The sequence below is a fragment of the Emydura macquarii genome, unplaced genomic scaffold, assembly GCF_026122565.2.
Source record: "Emydura macquarii macquarii isolate MOO-44397 ecotype Brisbane River unplaced genomic scaffold, CSIRO-AGI_Emac_v2 contig_3220, whole genome shotgun sequence".
Classification (NCBI taxonomy): domain Eukaryota; kingdom Metazoa; phylum Chordata; order Testudines; family Chelidae; genus Emydura; species Emydura macquarii.
The window spans coordinates 11,144,830-11,163,769 of NW_027133357.1; the positions used below are offsets into that span (position 1 = coordinate 11,144,830).

Here is an 18,940-nt window from a genome sequence, read left to right on the forward strand (position 1 = left end):
AGATGCCTTGTCCTATTTGACAGCTTCATTGCAGAGCTGTATTGAAACTGGGTTTTTTTAATTGCCACTTGCTGAGCTGCCTTAACTTAGTGTGTACTTGTGAATTGTATGCCAAGTCTGTTTATGTAGAACTGCGTTCTGTGAATGGAAAGGAAAACAGTTGCTGGTTCAATTATTTTCCAGACATCTAACACACATCTTAAGAATGGAAAATTAGGGTTTCGTAAAAGGGATTCCAGTCATACTCCATTCTCAAAAACAGAAACAACAAAACAGAACACTCAGTCAGACTTGGGTCTTGCTGTTCTTAGATGCCACTTAAACACTTCCTTCAAGCAAGGAGGGCTGCACTTGTGTGGAATCATGACAAGCAAAATTTCCATCCAGAATTAAACAACTTCCACTGAATGTCTAGAGAAGTTATAAACAGGCATCTACAGGCATGATCTGAACTTAGTTACTACACTGTGGTCTGCCCAGGAGCTGTCTGTAACTCATCCTCTAAAATAGGATTTTTAATTTAATTTAATTTAATTGCACTTTTTTAACTAAAGTGAATCTCTTTAGCACTTTTACTGTGATTACATCGCCTCCCTGTTTGTTATGAGCATTTTATATGCATACATTCCTAGGATAAATGACTATGTTATGGATTTCAGGGTAATGTGCCTTGTTTTGTCTTTTACTCTCTCTAGCTTAAGCTAGATTTTAAATAATAGATACCGAAAAGTTTTTATTTAAATAATAAATTAATGTTGGGACTGTTTTTTATCAAAGCTGCAATAGCACAAAATGTCAAACTCGTATGTTGCTGCACACTGAGATGAATGTTATGGGTATTGTCAGAAAAGTTGTGATGCAGATACGCACCTTTTTATTTAGCTCCCTGTGTGTCTCTAAGTCCCTTCGGTTGAATTGCTGACACAAACACACATGCAGGGGAGAGTGAGATGGATTTTATTCTCCTCCCACTCTCGCTGATGGGGCTGATCCTGTTCCCGCTAAAGTCGTGAGAGTTTTGCCCTGACACATCCGCAGAAGCAGGCCCCAATAGAACAGTCAGAACAGTTGCAGAGTCTTTACTGCTGGGGGTAAGGTAAGAAGCAGAAGGATCCCATCTAGGTCTCCTGGGGGGGAACTTGTGTCACTGGCAGTTAGGTAAATTGTCTTTTTCACTTGTAAAATGAGCAAATAAGATTTCTAATCAACCAGGGTGAAATTGACCCCTGGGCTGAGAAACAAGGCCTGTGTGCCACTGATGCCTTGCCTTTGTGTTGGTTCTTTGCACAGAAATTAATTGTACCCTGAGGGAATAAACATGGAGCCTTCCTTCTACAGTGCCATCTTTGCAATGTTATTTTCTAACCACGATTGCACTTTAAGTATCTGTATGAAGAAGCTGATGGAGGGGGCTGCAAATGACCTGATGGGAAGTAGTCCAGCACAGCGTGGAATTTAGTCCAACCCCTTTTCTTTCCTAGTGGTTTTGTTTTGCACTAAAACTCCGTGTGAATGTGTTGCTATAGACATATTCTTTATAGAGTACTAGTATCTTATTTTGGCATTGGTTTGTTCAAAAAAAGTTGCTTGTTTTTCTGTTTTGACTTTTTTGGGCAGGGGAGGGGGGTTTTTTGTTTGGTTTTTTATCAAAAGTGATATGTTTGTAAACCACATATGAAAAATGTTGTCTGCTGGTTTTTCTGAATATTTTGTTTTTAAAAGAGTAAATGTGTATTGTTGATTTCCGTCATTGAATCAATGACTTGGCTCGTGTCTCTCTTTATTGCAAACACTGATTATACCATAAGAAAAATGGCACAGACATTTACAGGGTTTGGCCACAATCTTCAGAAGTGCTCCTGATGTCTGAAGGGCAGGTGCTCAGCAATTTCTGCAATTCAGGCCCCTTTAAGGTGACTCTGAGCACCTACATTCAATAGTCACATTTGAAAATCTTGGCCTTTGTATTTTAGTTTATATAACTGCATGTCTGTAAAGTTACCTGCTAGTTTTGCTCACATGAATGCATTTTCTTTATAAAATGCATGAGAACATCATTAGTACATTTCCTGTACAGACGGAGCATAGCTGTAAAGTCAGCGAAGTGTTTCGTGTGGTTGGGGTTGTTTTTTTTTTCCAAATATGGGTCTGCAAAATAGATATTATAATGATGTTTTTGAATATTTGTGTGGGAACTGTAAACTTTCTTGTCGATCAGATAAATAAAATTAAGTAACCGTGAACCACTAGATGGCTTCGGTATTGTTTTTCTTTCCATCACGTGCTCCAATAAACCTTTTTATGCTCCATGTTCAAAATATCAACCTTCTGATTTATACCCACTTTGCGCAGTGATAAAGAATTGATGAGAGCTCTTACCTATTTTCTGTATTACTGCATCTGAAGAAGAGAGCTAAGTCTCTCGAAAGCTTATGTCTGCAAATATTAAATTTGTTAGTCTTTAAAGTGCCACAGAACTCTCGTTGTCTTTGCTGTATACAGACTAACACGGCTACCCCTCTGGAACTGTTAATATCAGTGTTTGACCTTAAATGCAGCTTGCAAAAAAGGATGTATAATTTTATAAATGTATTAGTACTGACAATGTTGCATTGAGCTTTCTTCTACAAAGAAATTCTTATACACTGCACCTAGTTATAGGTGAATAATAGAATAAGTGATAAAATGTGCATGAGATGCTTTTAGATGTAGGAGTACTCCTTGACACAGCTAAACTTACACATTCATTCTTGCCACAAGCCATTATTGATGTACGTATTCGGCTAGTGCCAGAATAATGCAGGCCAAGATCTGAGTTTTATCTCTGTTAACTGAGAGGTGAACCCAGTGATGATATTTGTCATTTTGTCTGTTCCACATCCTCATTAAGAGCTCTTCATGGGTGTGAGTGATCCAACGTGAGGAGGGGGTTGCATAATCTTAGCCCTACTTAAAGAGTAAGTGCAAATATTCTGGTTTTGGTGACCCCAGTGTCAATCTGAGGTAAGTCCATTGTACGTTGAGTCAGTGGAGTTACTCCACACGGGTGTAACAGAGCCGAATCTAGCCCTTGCTATGCTCCTAAAGAACAAATTCATTAGTGGTGAAAGTTACGTTTTGTGGGATAAGCCTGTCAAAAAACAGTTACAGGCAGCAAAGCAGTTACACTCTTTTCACTCCAGTGCCTGCAAAATAAGTGCAAGCTACATTTGCACCAGTTTGTTGTTGTTTCAGGATTCAGTTCAGCCATGGACTAAGTGGTTCATTGACTTCTCTGGTATTGTCCCATGGGCTAGATTTTTCCATCTAATTTTTCCTAGCTTTTATTTCCAGTAGCTTTTAGTACATGACAAGGCATTGCATCCTGCAGTATTAAAGAAGCACCGTCTCTCCTTCAGAACCTTTGCATTAAGAGGCAATTGCTGTCATCTTTTACACTGGGTGAGTGGCAGGGTTTTTTCATGTCTTCTTTCAATATTTTTCAAAAAAGAAAAATGTGTTTGTTCACTTGAGTGAAACCCTTTCAACCTCAGCTATGAGGTGTCGGGGCTAATTAGAATGTTGAAAAAGGCTTATGGAGATTAAAATATATATATAAAAAATATAGAGTCTGTGGAAACCACTGAGAGGAACAGTTTAAATGTCTAAAGGAAACAAGGCTGGTCTATGCATAATGGATCAATTACTGGTAAGGTTTGAGAATGACATTAACTAGTTAATGCACCCACACCTTGTACCCTTGCTGCAGTAATCCCCCAAAATGATAATTGACTTAAAATCAAGATATAATTTTTAAAAATTAACTGTGGGTTTTTTACTTGCACTCTGGTGTTTTGAGCATTTAGGGTTCACATTTTCAAGCTTTTCTGTGCAACTATAAGGATTATAAAGGAAAGACTAGTGTCTTGTATAATCCCATGATTCCAGAAAGGGGAACTTTAAGAAAAACAACCAGTATCATGTGATTCATGATAAAATCATGAGAATTAACGACATTCTGAGTCCCAAGACTTGAACATATAGAGCTGGTGCCCAGGAGCTCTCAGTGGAAGATCCATTGACTCAAAAATTCACTTTCCCCATCAGTTTGACAACTTGAGTCTATTGAATTTCCAGACACAAACCAAGGCTCAGATTTTCTCCCAGCATTTGAGTTAGGGTGCTGGTGGGCTAGTAGATAGTTGACTTGGAAGGAAGGTCAATGGTTTTTTTTGTTTTGTAATGGTTTTGAAAATATTTGTTTCTTTCAAATGTTAAATCTGACCTTGAGTGTTTATATCAAGGTGTGTTTACCTTTTAAAAATTAACTAAAAATAAATACACTTTCAAGGGAGCTGTTCTAGCAGTGGGGTAGACTGGGAAGACCTGTGTGAGTGTGTTTGTGGATGTTATTCTGTGTTTGATTTTGGAAGGGTTACGAAAGCTAAGCAGCATTGCACAGGGGAACTTGTTTGGTAGAAGGAGTGATTTGGCAGTATAACCCTGAGGAATATCGCTACCTCCCTGCACAGTGGAGCACAGATCCTAGGTGTACTTTACCTCGTTCCTTATGGGTGTCAGTTACGCAATAACTCTCCAGCCTGAGGGGACGTGTAGGGAACTCCTGTTAAGTCCCCGATGTCTGGTTGCTGCCCAGCTGCAGCAAGTTGCTTATGAAATTCCTAGAGAATTGGCAAGGGGGCATCCATGCACTGGTCTTGAAGCTATGGACGGGAGTAAATAGTCCATCATAACATCCAGGAAAAGGTACTCCAAACTACAGGCAAATATGTAAAGGGCCAGGAAGAAACCCTGGCTAAGAAACAGAAGGCAGTTTGCCTGCCTTCTGCCCTTTCCCACCACGCACACCAGCCACTGTATGAATGCCTGATGCAGAGCTGTGGGTTAAGGAAGCTGCAAGATGCTCTGTGCCTGCCAAAGTAGGGACACGTTTTTGTCTAGGTGTTTATGGAACCTGACTGATTCCCTATTTCTGGACACTGCAGTAGGTGCATGGAGGCTATGGTCTGTTCTATTCTGTGCTGTCTGAAAATGGAGGGGAAGGCCTGTGGTTTGCGCTTGACATGAACCTGAGTCCTATAATGGACTAGTAATTAAATATTGACAGAGGTCATCGCCTCTGTTGTGCAAAACAAGAGTCCCTGAGCTTGCCCAAACTTGCTAAACCAAATAAGCCAATAGGCAAAAAGGCATTCTACAAAGTGAAAACTAATGCTGACTTGCTGCTTTTTATTTTTATTTTTTTTAACCTGGCCTCAGGTAAAAAATGAATTAGTGCCCCTCTAAAACTCTTTCCCTCCTGATTTCTTTAAACCCTTGCTGCTGGGCTCTTTTGCTCCTAGTTTGCTTTGTTTCTATACCTGAATATCTCCTTGCTTACGCGTTGTGATTTGTAGGAACATTTTCTCAGTTTTATGCCCCATTGACAGGAAGCTTTTATTAAACTTTACTCCTTTCAGTGGAATATTGCTCCTGGTTTTGTCTCATGTTTCCAGGTCTTACAGGATCTTTTTCCTCTGCTGTGTGATACACTGGGAATCCAGCCTTTGGGACAAGAAGGGAATTAAAAGATGAAGATATGGTTAATGTATTTCATTCTGGCCACCTGGCTTCCTACTCTGTGGGGTAAGTCCATTAATTAAATCTACTTGCTGAGTAATACAGAAATGCCTAAGAAAACTGTAACAGAGAAGGTGGGACTGACAATGAGGGGCTCTGTAAAGAAGCCTTCAGGGAGTTCAAACTGAGTAAAGTTTTTATTGGCATTTCAAACCCTATTGCAAACTTCGTTTTTTGCCTTGCTTGTGAAATGGTCCCACGCATCAGATATGATGAATGAAGGGGTGAGAAAAAACGAGAACCCCAGTCTTCACCTTCCCTCTCCCCAAATCAAACAGGACCTAGATCTTATTTTGAGGGCTTAAAAAAAAATTGATTGTGTAAATGTGGCTCTCGGGGGTTTTGTAATAGGATAGGGAGTTTTTTCATCTAGAGGTGGCTGGTTGAAATCCAGCTCCGGTGGGTTGGGACCCAAAGTAATTACTATCTGATAGATGGTCAAAGTCAAACGAACTGGTTACCCCCGGCTAGTTTTCAATGGACACTTGACCATGCCATAGTAACCACCGTAATTAGTTCTGATTGGCTTTGTTACTGGAAGTAGCCTAGCAAAGAAGCTGGTGAGATCCTGTGTTGCTGATAGGAGTGGGTCTCTCTAGGTTAGGGGGCAGCAACTTCAGAAGTGAGGGTCTGGGAAGCCTGCAGTGCTGCTGTGTCCCGTTTCTGTTCCTTGGATAAAGAGAGGCGTTCAGTCCCCAGCACGCACTCCCTTGCAAAAGTCCTTACCTGACTCTAAAAGAACCGCTCCCACAGTGGCAGGATTTTGTTTTTCTTTTAAAAAGGTGCAGCTCACTATAACCAGAGCTAAGCTCATCGTTTTGATATTCACTCGAACCCTCCCATGGCTAGTTACCCATGCGCTCCGAGATCTAGCCTCTCCCTGCTCAGGTATTCGAGTTGAGTAATCCGACTGAGTAGACGAGAGAGACGCTGCAGAGCGATTGGAGGTAACTTGGTTACGTAAGGTGGTGCAGAGGTTAGTGTTAAGATGGATGGTGTAGTGAGCAGCCATTCTGACCTCAGCAATAAGTCCTTGGTAGCCTGTCCTTTGGCATGGCTGCTTCTGCAAAGCCTAGAGTTATTCCCACTTGCCAGATAAACCTGCTCAGCACGGCAGAATTGCTTTTCTATAGCAAAGGATCCTGAAGGCAAACCCGATACTAATGTTGCACAGTAAAGGGGCATGTTCCTTCTTGCAGGGGTTGACGGGGGTGATTTTTTTTTTTTTTTTTTTGGCCAGCCGTCTCTTCTGTCTCTGCAATTCATGACTGTTTTCCTGTTGTGTTGTGGGTTTTTTAGCTGGAAGTTGCGGAGATATTCCTAAGGTTGACAACAGCATTGCATATAGTCAGGGAGCGGATGAGGGGAAACGAGTCACATACGTTTGTTCTGATGGTTACCGTCTTTTTGGAGAAAATACTCTCTATTGTACGTCTTCCCAGGAGTGGCATCCACCTGCACCCTTCTGCAAAGGTAACTCACCACCTCTCCGTTCCCCCCCCCCTTTGTTTTTTGAGAGTCGCATCAAGGTTTGTTTAACCTTCTGAAGGGCTAGATCTGGTCCTATGACACTTACCACCCCAGCAGAACTATTAGGCCAGATTTTTTTAAATGACTGGTGTTTTTAGAGGTCCAGCTGGAGATGTCTTGGAATCTAATTTTCAGAAAATATTGTGCACCTTTGCTCTTAAAAAACCAGTGCAAACCAAACCAAGCTTTTTAAAGTTTCACAGACTGGACATCCAGAGTCACTGGTCACTTTGGGAAGTCTTGGCTATTGCCCTTTATTCCATTGTACAGCCCTTCCACGGCGCTCTTTCTGCAGCGCCTCTTGAGATGAGGTGACCAAATCTGTACATAAGGCACAGTCCAGACACCCAATCCACCACAGCACCGGAGTTGTGCATGTAACACTGTATACACATGGGCCTCCTTTGTACCCATGTCTGTAGGTGAGATGGGAGGAAGAATAAGTTTGTTGAAGATAAAGAATAGCTTTTAAGTCACTGGATTCAAAATCTTCTATTCCCGGTTCCGCTGTGGACTCCACTGGGTGCCCTTGGGAAGTCACTTGGTTTCCGTGTGCTTCATTTCCCCCATTCTGTGAAAGGGTCAGATAATACTTGCCACAGAGGTGTTGGGAGACTTAATTCGTGTTTGTAAAACATTAATTTCCTTCCAACGCTGTGCGTGGTCCTTCCAGCTTGGAGTCCCGGGCTTTCAGAACCAAACAGAGAAGATGAAGAAAGGGAAGAATCGGTAACGGAGAAAAGAACCCAGACTGTTTCTGCAGATGTGGTAAGAAGCATCAGTGTCTGTGCTGCTGGATTTAGTAACCACTTAGTAAACATACAAGAGAGTGGAGGAGATGAGCAGCAAATTCGGTTGCTCCTGCTGCCACACTTCCCTCACCCTGGGCGGGGGGGGTACAAAAGAAAAGTTTTTAACTCTGGTATCACCATTTGGGTTGAAAATTCCACAGCATTATTGGCATGACCTAAGGTCCTGTCTATACTAGTTTTATTGGCACCAAAGTGTCTGTATCCATGTAGTTACTCCAATGGAAACCTCCAGTGGAAATGTGCTGCACCAGCAGGAGATGGAACTTGCACCAGTATAATCCTCCCTGGTAAACTACACTTGTGCAAGCCTTGTTTTTCACTGGTGGTTGTGTGGCTATGAGGATTTTTGCTCCAGCATAATGCGTTGATGTAGTACGGTGCTGTGCTCGTGTATCCTTAGCGTCAGAGGTTCATAGCAGTGCAACGCCCCACGCAGACAACTGCTTGTAATGTGGTGGCCTATGTGGGAATTTGAGCTGCTGTGAACCTCTGATGCTCTGGAGGCACTTCCCTGGCCAAGGAGGGTGTGTAGCTACACTAATACAGTGTGGATCCTGGTCCCCACCATCCATCCCCATTGGGTAGATATCATGGAGAGGGTCCTGAGTCTGCGACACTCTCTGGATTGATGGATCTGGTCTTTCAGCTTTGGCAATGGAGGCTCCTGCTCAAAGAGTCCGAGGTCATGGGTGAAAACCCTGCTAGGGGCTTTTTGACACTCAGAACAAATTTAAAAACACAAACAAACTTGGGTTCTCTCTAGCTTAGCCATGCACTTTCTGTTGTGTGTCACTTAGAAAAGTCAAAGCCTGTCTGCTTCTTTCTGTGAGGATGTGCGTAAGCTGAGAGAGTCCCTGTCGTGTGGGATGAACGCGATTGAAACCAAATCCATGATGGAAGTGGAGAAACTCCGCTTGGAAAAGCTAAAATTCCAGCAGGAGGGAAGGCAAGGAAACTGAGTGATGTATGCAAAAGAGACCTGAATAAACCATCTGCCCCACTTGTTTGATTTGTCTCCTTTTTAAGTTTTCATGTGAGTTTGGTGCCAGTGAAAGGCGCTAGGTAAGACCAGACCAGCTGCAGAGCAAACTTCCCCAACGCTGCCCTGAGGAGCCTCAACTCTTCTTTGCAAGGGCCACCACTAAGGGCAGGGATGTAGGTCAGTCTCCATGGTCTGGTCTGTCCTTAGCATCTTGGCTGAGACTGACAAGTTGGAGAGAAGGGGGAGTCAGTTAGTACCAGTTCAAATGTTGTTTGTATAATGGTGACCCTGGTGCATTAGGAACTGGAATGTCACCCACAACTCCAAACAGCCATCTTACAGTAATAACTCTTCATCATAGTTCCAGTGTGGAGCCAGGTGAGCTAGAGGTCAGTCCAAGCCCTGCAGGGTAAACGCTGAAGGTATTTGGGTGTTCTAATCCTTTTCCAAAGTAGCAGTTAAAGGACCAAGCAGACACCAGCATAGAATCATAGGTCCTTCCCGGTCCCACACGTTTCATCTAGTCCAGCCCCCTGCACGCAATGCAGGACTAAGTAATAACTAGACCATTGTACATGCACATTTTAACAGGTTCCCCAGAGCAGCAGTAGCAAAGAGCACAAGCTAGAAAGTGAATCCTCAGCCCTTGTGGTGTAACATTGCACTGTGGATGAACTAATGCCTTTTTTTGGTTAACCTAGCATTGGCTGAATAAACTGCTTCCTTGCTGGAGACGGGATCCAGATGTAGAAGGGCCATCAGTTATTGAGCTTTGACAATTCTCGTGTAGTCTTAAAACACCGGGATTGAAGAGCTAAGAAAATGAGCTGCCCATTTTAAAAACTCAACCATAGCCAAAACGAAACCAGTCTGAGGAGGAAGAAACAGGCACAGAAGAGCCAAATGCTAAAGATGTCACTCAGTCAAAACACCCACAGATGTCAGTGAGCATTTACCCCAAGTACAGATTAACCGAGAACAAAGCCAGGACACCGGGATTTGACCCAGAATCATAGAAATGTGGGGCCTGGAAGGGACTTCGAGGCCATTTAGTCCATCCTGTGCTGAGGCAGAATTAAGTATACCTGAATCATCCCTTTTTAAAAAAAAAACAAACAAAAAAAAAAACGAGAGTTCTGTGGCACTTTAAAGACTAACAAATTTAATATTTGCAGACATAAGCTTTTGTGGGCTGTAACCCACTTCATCAGATGTAAGGAATAGAAATCAGATAGGGTGTGTGTGTGTGTGTGTGTGTGTGTGTGTGTGTGTGTGTGTGTGTGTGTGTGTGTGTGTGTGTGTGTGTGTGTGTGTGTGTGTGTGTGTGTGTGTGTGTGTGTGTGATATATAATCTCCAAGGGTAAGGAACAACAATGGGGAAGGTAGATATAAGCAAAGTCCATTCAGTTAGAGTAATTGAGGCCTATTCACAACCATCGATTAGGAGGTGAGAATGTGTGAACAGTGACAATTACTTCTTGTAATGAGAGAACCATTCCAAGTCCCTGTTCAGACCCAGTCTGATTGTGTCAAGTTTGCAGATGATTTCTAGCTCTGCAGTTTCTCTTTGAAGTCTGTTTTTGAAGTTTTTTTGTACAGGACTCTCGTTTTTGCTGTATACAGACTAACACAGCTACCTCTCTGGAACTTTTCATCCCTGACAGGTGTTTGGCTAATCAGTTCTTAAAACCCTCCAATGACAGGGATTCCACAACCTCCTTTGGTTATCTGTTCCAATAATGGTTTTTCCTAATATGTAACCTAAATTTTCGGTTGCTGCAAACTAAGTTGCTTCCTTCTTGTCCTACCGCCAGTGGACATGGAGAACCGTGGATCACTGTCCTCTTTACAACAACCTTTTACATGTTTGAAGACTATCATGTTCCTCCCCCCTCCAAGCCATCACTTCTCTAGTCTCAGCATGCCCAGTTCTTTCAACGTCCCATCGTAATTCACGTTTTCAGTTGTTGTTGCTCTCCTCTGGACTCTTTCCAGTTTGTTCACTTCTTCCTTAAAGCGTGGTGCCCAAAACCGGACATGGTACTCCAGTTCAGGTGTCACCAGCACCGAGTACAATGGGACAATTACCTCCTCTGTCCTACATAGAAAGCTGTTCACTCACTCCAGAATGTCATTTGCCTTTTTTGCCACAGCGTCACATGGTTGATTGAGGAGACAAAGAACAGCGGATGCAGTGTGGCTGGTATTCTCAAAGGGGCCAAAAGGAGTGAGGTGCTCAACTACCACTGAAATTCACTAAGATTTGGGGGGCCCGTTTCTCTGGAGTTGCTTTGAAAATTCCAGCCTGCATCATTTTTGAATGTGTTCAGAGACGGGTAGAGAAACCTCCATCATAAAATATTCTCCAGGTCATGAGGCATATCTACTCATGTCAGAGACACAAACGTTTGTGGGGTTTCCACTGAAATGATCAATAAATGAAAAGTAAACAGCCCTTTGTAGTACAGTAGTTATGTCCCAGCTGGCATGTGCACCATTCTCTATTTGCTCTTCGAACAATGAACTATTCAACCAAATTCCAGGGAACTTTTTAATCACATCATTTTCAGTAAAGAGTTGGCAGATTAGCACAGTAAGTAAACAATTTCAACATCTGCCTAGGATGAAATGAATTATCAAACATTTCACTGCAGGCTGAATAATTTGCTTCCTTGTCATTTCAGAGGAGGAGTTAATCATTTATAGAAAAGCTGGTGCACCGCCATTGCCCCAGCTTGCAACCTTGTCTCAATTTCACCGTATCTCAGCACTTCTGTATGTGTATGCGTATTGTGCTAACTTCTTGTTTAGCATGGTGATGCCTGGATGCAGGACAGGCTAGACTGGAAAAGTCAGCAGTACCACTTCATCCTTCAGTAACCAAACAGACCCGAGCACGCTCTGCCTCCTTTCTGACAAACCTACAGGTAAGTTGACTGTGACTGCTGGCCAGCTATTTAAGGCAACATTGCTCTGAGAGAAGCCAAGGGGGAATGGGTTGTGGGGGGAGCAGGAAATCCAGAACCATTTATTAAAAATCAATATAATCTATTCTAGCAAATATTCCAGTGTGCCCCAAGTATTAGTAAATGAACCCCAACCAGAAGCCATTTCTAGCAGAGAAGGGGGAGCTAGTAAAGTAGAACAACAGCAAGAAGTATTAGGATTAAGGGAACTGGGTGGAGGGAAAGAGGCAGAGAAAGTGAGTCTCGATGATTTAAAAAAAGAAGCACTAGTTGGAAGCTAATAACTTCAACAAGAGTCTCTTGCAATTGTCTCTAGGGGGCACGTCTTGTAGTCACAAGGTGAGATTCTTTTCAAAGGTTCCCGAGGGACTAAAGTTCATTTTCAAAAGCGACTCGGGCACTTAGGAGCCTTCAGCTGAACTCAAGCTCATAAGGTCTGATCCTGAATCACTAAAATCAATAGGAGTTTCGTCACTGACTTCAAGTGGGGTCGCTTTTTAAAAGTTGGCCTTAGGCACTTTTGAAATTGTTACCCCAATCACGACTTACTTGTACAAAAATCCTGGTGACACTGTTTACATATTTTTCACACACTTGTACATACATATGTGTATAATATGTTGCGAAGCAATTGTGCTGACTCCAGTGGGAGTCCCGTGTATGGTAGGATGTGTTCCATAGAGATTTATGAATGGAGCACATTTTTTTTCTGTCAGTATATTCTAATGGACTTAGAGGACTATCTACATTCTCTGGAAACTTAGTCCCTGTAGGCATTCATTTGGCTGCCTGGCTGGAAAGTGTCAATGCCCCGGCAATTAATAAAGCTTTTAAAGAGAGCCTGACAAACGGATAAGTATTTGGCATGTCTTTGGAGGACAGGTTTTTGCTTTGGGTGGTGAATTTCGTACCTTTTTATCATGTGGAAAGCTCCATTATTAGCTGAGGAGTCAAATAGCTGTATGGCAAAGAACAAAAGGGTCTGTGGAGTGACAATAAAACTCTCATACAGTTAGAGCGAATCACATTCTTATTGCATAATTTGCAATCATTCTTAACTCTGAATCCTTCTTTCAATGCTGTTTTACCTTATTTTGTAACTACAAATATCAGCTACATATAGTACAACGGTTATATGTAGCTAGCTACCTAATTCATTCAGGAGTAGAAATTAATATAAGCTTTTCCATTCATCACCAATAAGAGACCAATGAAATTCGTAACCAGTGTTCATGTTCTCTCTCATCTAGTTTGAGTGCTTCATTGGCTCCATCCAGAGGTGAGACACTGTGATGTCACAGTTCCAGGGTTAACTGCCCCTTTAACACCACCCCGCCCCCCTCCTCATCTTCCTTCAGGCACCCTGCTATCACCTCTCTGGGCTGCAGACCTGCCTCACTTTCCCTCCAGATTGGGAGTTTAGGCTTGCTGTCCCTCTGCATCTTGCTGTGATTTCCCCAGTAGGTCTGAGCGGGGTCAAGTGCCGTAGATAACCTCTTTCCAGGGGCTACAACCGTCTATACCAGTTACCAGCCAAATGCATTTGTTCTTTGGGTAAAAACATTACAGATTAACTATATATAAAAAATAATAATATATGTGCTAAAAGCATCCAGAGGTGCATCCATCTTATGGGACCATAGTAAGCTAAAGTTCTTCCAACTTTCACAAGGATTGAGGGTCCCGCCTTGGACAGAGGGTCCTGCCCATTTGCTAAGTCAAAAGGAGGCTATGAGTCCATTTTAAACTCAGCCCTTTTATACCAGAATCACTTTCTTGTTCTGTTGGTCTGTGGGAAATCCAATTTGAACCAGTGTATGTGAACTTCCCCAGGCATAATATCTCACTAAAGGTTTTTACATCCCGAGTGATTCACCTTAATCATCTCCTGCCGTTTTTTATTCCAAAATGTGGAGCTGAGCTAACCTTTCTCCCTTCCTTCCCACCAGAGATGCACACAATCCCTGGCCCACAAGGATAAATAAAACCACTGATAAAATGAATATGTTATGGTACACAAAGATAATTCATACAGTTGCAATATCTGTCACAATACAACTGACAGAAACAAATGGCTTTGACAACTTGTTTTAATCTATTCATAACTGTTTTTCTCAGTGGGTACAGATGGGGAAACTGAGGCAAAGTTACTTGACCATGACTGTACAACAAGCCAGCAGCACAAACAAGGGATAGATCCCAAATCTCCCAAGTCCCAGGCCACTGCTATCTCCTTTAAGGCACCCTGCCCCCCATTATTAGACGTATTAGGATTTGAGGATTGTGGCTCGGCTTGAGCCTTGTTATTCACATAACTCACGAGGTTGATGCGGGGAGTTTTGTTGGACCCTGAAGTGTGCCAAGACTCAGGCATTTGTTTAGTGCTACGAATGTAGCTGGGGAAAGTGAGAATTGAGGCAGGTTTCAGTAGATTGAAGAATTAAATAACAGAGCTACCTATTCATTGGGATTTTATTTTTTGTTTAAAGAAAAACCATGACCTCAAAAAAAGGCAAAGGAATGCGTCTGCTTAAAACCTGTGGGAGTTATGTGAAACTTGCAGGCAGACACTTGTTTTCTTATTACAGAGATGTTTGACTTTGCCCCTGCTCTCCATTTCCCCCATCCTGTTTCTGCTTTTAATAGCCTAGACCAGGCTCTCAGCAGATGTAAATCAGGCTGGCTCCACCGCCTTGGATGGCAATCTACACCTGCTGAGGGTGTGGCTCACTGACCTCCATTGTAAAATGCTTTGAGAGATACTGACAAGCGGTGCTATACAAGAGCTAGGTGCTATATTATGTTTGTTATTACTTGTACGACCATAGCACTTTGAGAGCCCCTGTCATGGACCCAAACCCAATGGGGCTAGCTACTGTACAAACACAGAACAAAAAAATGGTCCCTGCGCCAAGGAGCTTAGAATGTATGTTCATTCTAAATGTAAACGGAACACTTTGCTCCCCCGTCCCCTTATTTTTACAGATATTTAGCCTGGAAAGAGATGTGATAACTTCCTTGTTAGGTCTGCAAGAAGAGAACGTGATATAAAGAAAGATGGTGTCTCTAAACCCTAGAAAACAGCATTATGACATAGCCACCTTTCAACTATTACTTGCTGCTGCCTTCCTTGTTGCAATACACAGTGAGTACACATGAGTATCAGGCAAATCAATCTGCGTAAAATAAGAGCCAGCCTGAACTTCCATAGAAATCTCAGTGTGAAGGGCCTTTTTGTGGAGGTTCATACAACTTTGATGTTTCTCTCTGATTGTTTTTCTTGCTGTTTCTCTATGTTTCTGGGTCTTGGACATTCTAAAATTCCACTAGACATTTATCAACAGTCTCACAAGAGACAAGAATCTGTCTTCCTAGTGCCCTTAGGGTTTGCTTTTTTTCCAGTCCCCCCCATACCTTGTGCAGTCATTTACGTCGGTGCAAAGTGAGCGTAAAATGCTTCCAAATTAGGATTGTAGTGAATTACACCTCTTTGCACTGGTGTAAATGATTGAATAAGGTGTAAGGCCACAGCTAACTGGAGATGCTGCTCAAGTTCGTGAGGCGTAAGAGGTTTGGATAAGTGTGCGTATTTTGGGGTGATAATCATAGGTGCTTACAAAAGAGTGGCTGACTGGTTGCGAGAATAGGCCACAAAATTTTCCTTGCCTTTTAAGGATCTAAGCAGGACAACAAAAATTTCTTCTTGAGTTGATTCTAGCACTTCTCCCACACACCTTTTGGCCATTCCTTGTCCATCAGCTGGTGCCAATAGTGTAACTAGCCCCAGGGCTTTGTCCTCTCCAATAACTTGCCCCCTCCCCATCTGGTTTCAAAGTGTCTACCTTAGCAGCTCCCGTCCAGCTGCTTATCCACCTTTTAGGACTCAGCGTGCAGTATTTTGGGTCACAGCTGGAGACCCAGCAACCATCACAGTGATGATGGAGAAGGACAGATTATGTTCTGTCCAGACAAGATACAGACAAAATAATTCTTGCATCCTTATTCTCCCCTTACAGACAGGAAAATTATTCCCCCGACTTTAAGGAGAACTTCTATTTGTTTGCCAAATTTTTTTTTTCCTTTTTTTTTTTTAACCAAATTTCTGAGAGAACCAGGTGGTGTAGAAGGGGGTCAGTTAGGAGAGAGAGGTATTTTAAGACTCTTCTGATATTCCAAGAAAGGAGGCTTTAATGAATGAGTTCTGGGCTCTAGGAGATTTTCCTAGTTACATATTTTTGTCACTAGGTGACTGTGATGTGCCACCGCGTTTTAGTTTTGCTGAGCTGAAGGAGGAATACAGACATGTGAAAATATTTCCTGCTGACTCCGTCGTGGACTACAACTGTCGCCCAGGTTATGTCAAAGTACTTAGATCCGTTCTTCGGTGCACGAAATATTCTGAATGGTTAGGAAACGAAGAATTTTGCAAGGGTGAGTATTTTGTTTTTTTACTTTTTTTTTTAACTAATGATCTTCATCAGCCGTTTTAGACTAAAGAGCATAATGAGAGGGATTGTATGCCTGGAGAGATGGCTTAAGATCACTGATATGATATGAAGGCTTTCACCACTAAATTTCCAGTTCACATCTGAAACCAGGTCAGAAGAGACTAAAATCTATTGGTGCCTGCTCCTTGCTCTTTATGGACAACTCCAAAGATGTCTACAAAGGTTTCCTTCAGCTCTGAAGCTTTAAAACACCATGCTAAAAAAGTGAATTTTGAACCTTAAATAATAGACTACTCCAGGCTGGAAGAAACTCTTAACAGTCAGAGGTGAAATATTCACATGCACCAAAAGTCATGTTAATGGAACAGTTTGCTGAAACAAGCAGATACAAAAATTCCAAGTTAAGACTGACTCTGTATTCTGAGCTGACAAAATGCGGGTAAAGTTTTGATAGAGACAAAATCTTTGGTTCTTTTATGGTTACGTTTTATTGAGTCATCAAGACACATGAATAAAAACTAATTCCAGTCTTATTTCCCTCTAGCAAAATCATGCTCTCACCCTGGAGATCCAGAGAATGGCAGACTTGTTATTTTAACAGATCTCACGTTTGGTGCAACAGTAAATTTCACCTGTGAAGAAGGGTGAGTGATGGGCAGCTTGTACTGATAGATTTTATAGGTTTTTAATTTCCAAAGGGACCATCATGATTATCTAGTGTGACCTCTTGTGTAACACAGCACAGACTATTTCACCCACTGACTCCGGCATCAAGCCCATATTTGTATTTGAGCTACAGCATATTTTTTTAGAAAGATTTACAATTTTCATTTGGAGACTCCACCACATTTCTGGGTGGGTTGATCCAATAATTAATTTCCCCCACTGTTAAATTCAGGCAAGAGACAAGGCACAAACTTTTATCTCATTTCAGTTTCCAGCTATTGGGTCTTTTTATGCCTTTTTCTGCTAAATTTAGGAGGTCTCTTTTATCAAATCTTCTACCCATGTAGGTACTTACAGCCCATCCATGATCAAGTCACTTCTTTAACCTTCTCTCTGAAAAGCTAAGTAGATTGAGCTTACTCAGCCCTGATGAAACAGTTTTTCCAGGCCTCAAATCATCATTCTTCTAGTCCTTTTCTGAGCCCTTCCCAATTTACTATCTTTTTTTTGTGGAGTGAAAGCACCAGAATGGGATTCACTATTTAATAATGGTCTCATGACTGCTGTATGTAAAGGTAATACCACTCCCTACTGATACTGAATTGTCCCCTGTTTGTGTATCCACATATCCCATTATCCCTCTTAGCCACAGCATCTCACTAGGAGCTCATGTTCATTGTTTATCCACTATGACCCCTAAGTCCTTGTCAGACACACTGCTTTCCAGGATACAGTCTCCCCATTCTGTGTGGCCTGCATTCTTTTTTCCTAAACCTGTGCCTTTGTATTTAGCTGTATTAAAATGTATGGTGTTCAGATGAGCCCAGTTTTACCAAGCAATCCAGATAACTCTATAAAATCAACCTGGTCTTATCGTAATTTACCATTGCACCAATCTGTGCCATCTGCAGACTTCAACAGCAATGATTGTATACTTTGTTCCAGATAATTGATAAAAATATTGAATATCACTGGGCCAAGAGCAGATTCCTGGGGTACCCCAGTAGAAATGACCCCTTTGGAGGATACTCCCATTTACAATGTCTTTTTTTTTTATATAGATATATCAGTTAGATTAAATTTGGCTATTTAATATGTGCTACATTGATTTTTTTTTTTTAAATAGTGCTAGTTTTTAGTGCAGTATTAAGTCCAGTGCCTTACAGAAGTCTAAGTACATTGTATTAATGAATTATCTTTATCAACCAAATTTGTAATCTAATGAAAAATACACGATCAAGTTTGTTTGATAAGTTTTATTTTCCACAAAACGATGCTGATTGGCAGCTGGCAGCCTTTTAATTTTTACTGACCACATCCCATTTCAGTCATTCCACGACTTTGCCTGGGATCAGTGTCATGCTAACCAGCTGGGGACTCTATGACATACAAACCCCAGGAAAAGGTTAATGAGTTGATGTAGGCTCAGTCAGTCCTACCCTGCTACACCTGCTGTAGGTGTCAGATTTGGAGGGAGGAGTTAAAAGTAGAGCACACAGCTCAGCTGGGGGCTGGGTGGGAAGGAGAGTAGATCACCAGCTCTCACTTGGAGAGAGGCCTGGCTAAGGCCAGGAATGCCTTGAGAGACTGCTGCCTGCCAGGGCCTCCCAGAGGGAAGATGGGCATGATGCAGGACCCTCTTTGATTTGTCACCAGTGACCTATCCGCTGGTGCTAAGTAAGTTGGCTACAGATGGTGTCCTGTCTGAAGGGGGTAACAAATAAAATACCTTTTTGCTTCCTTATGCCTGACTTGGAACCTGGCAATAGTTTGTCCTGAGCTCAGAAGCAGCCCAGTTGCCGATTGCCATGATCCTACTTCCCCTTGTGAAGACCATAATGAACCATGGGAAATGTAGCCTAACCAGGGAGCCCAGCCTATAGAGGAGAACGAGAGTGGAAGGTACCCGAGCGACAA

General features: G+C 42.2%; 2 protein-coding genes across 5 annotated transcripts in view; both read left to right on the forward strand.

Annotated features, from left to right (window-relative positions):
• Nucleotides 1-3,422: 3,422 nt before the first annotated feature.
• On the forward strand, nt 3,423-8,956 carry C4BPB (complement component 4 binding protein beta). Of its 4 annotated transcripts, none has more exons than XM_067531897.1 (5): nt 3,423-3,441; nt 5,496-5,625; nt 6,919-7,092; nt 7,823-7,917; nt 8,759-8,956. In XM_067531897.1, exons 2-5 carry the CDS (start codon nt 5,571-5,573, stop codon nt 8,918-8,920), a joined length of 486 nt encoding a protein of 161 aa, XP_067387998.1. In that variant the 5' UTR covers nt 3,423-3,441; nt 5,496-5,570; the 3' UTR covers nt 8,921-8,956. The 4 variants fall into 4 exon arrangements, with proteins under 4 accessions (XP_067387998.1, XP_067387996.1, XP_067387999.1 ...); XM_067531895.1 differs by lacking the exon at nt 3,423-3,441 and adding an exon at nt 5,130-5,259; XM_067531898.1 differs by lacking the exon at nt 3,423-3,441 and adding an exon at nt 5,130-5,259 and having other exon boundaries at nt 8,792-8,956.
• A 2,749-nt stretch (nt 8,957-11,705) lies between these two features.
• Nucleotides 11,706-18,940, forward strand: part of LOC137142209 (complement receptor type 1-like) — a 47,123-nt gene continuing 39,888 nt past the window's right edge. Inside the window, exons 1-4 of the mRNA XM_067531447.1 lie at nt 11,706-11,870; nt 14,895-15,054; nt 16,155-16,340; nt 16,902-17,001. Coding sequence (XP_067387548.1) covers nt 14,967-15,054; nt 16,155-16,340; nt 16,902-17,001 — 374 coding nt within the window. The 5' untranslated portion in view covers nt 11,706-11,870; nt 14,895-14,966. The remainder of the gene's footprint in view (nt 11,871-14,894; nt 15,055-16,154; nt 16,341-16,901; nt 17,002-18,940) is intronic.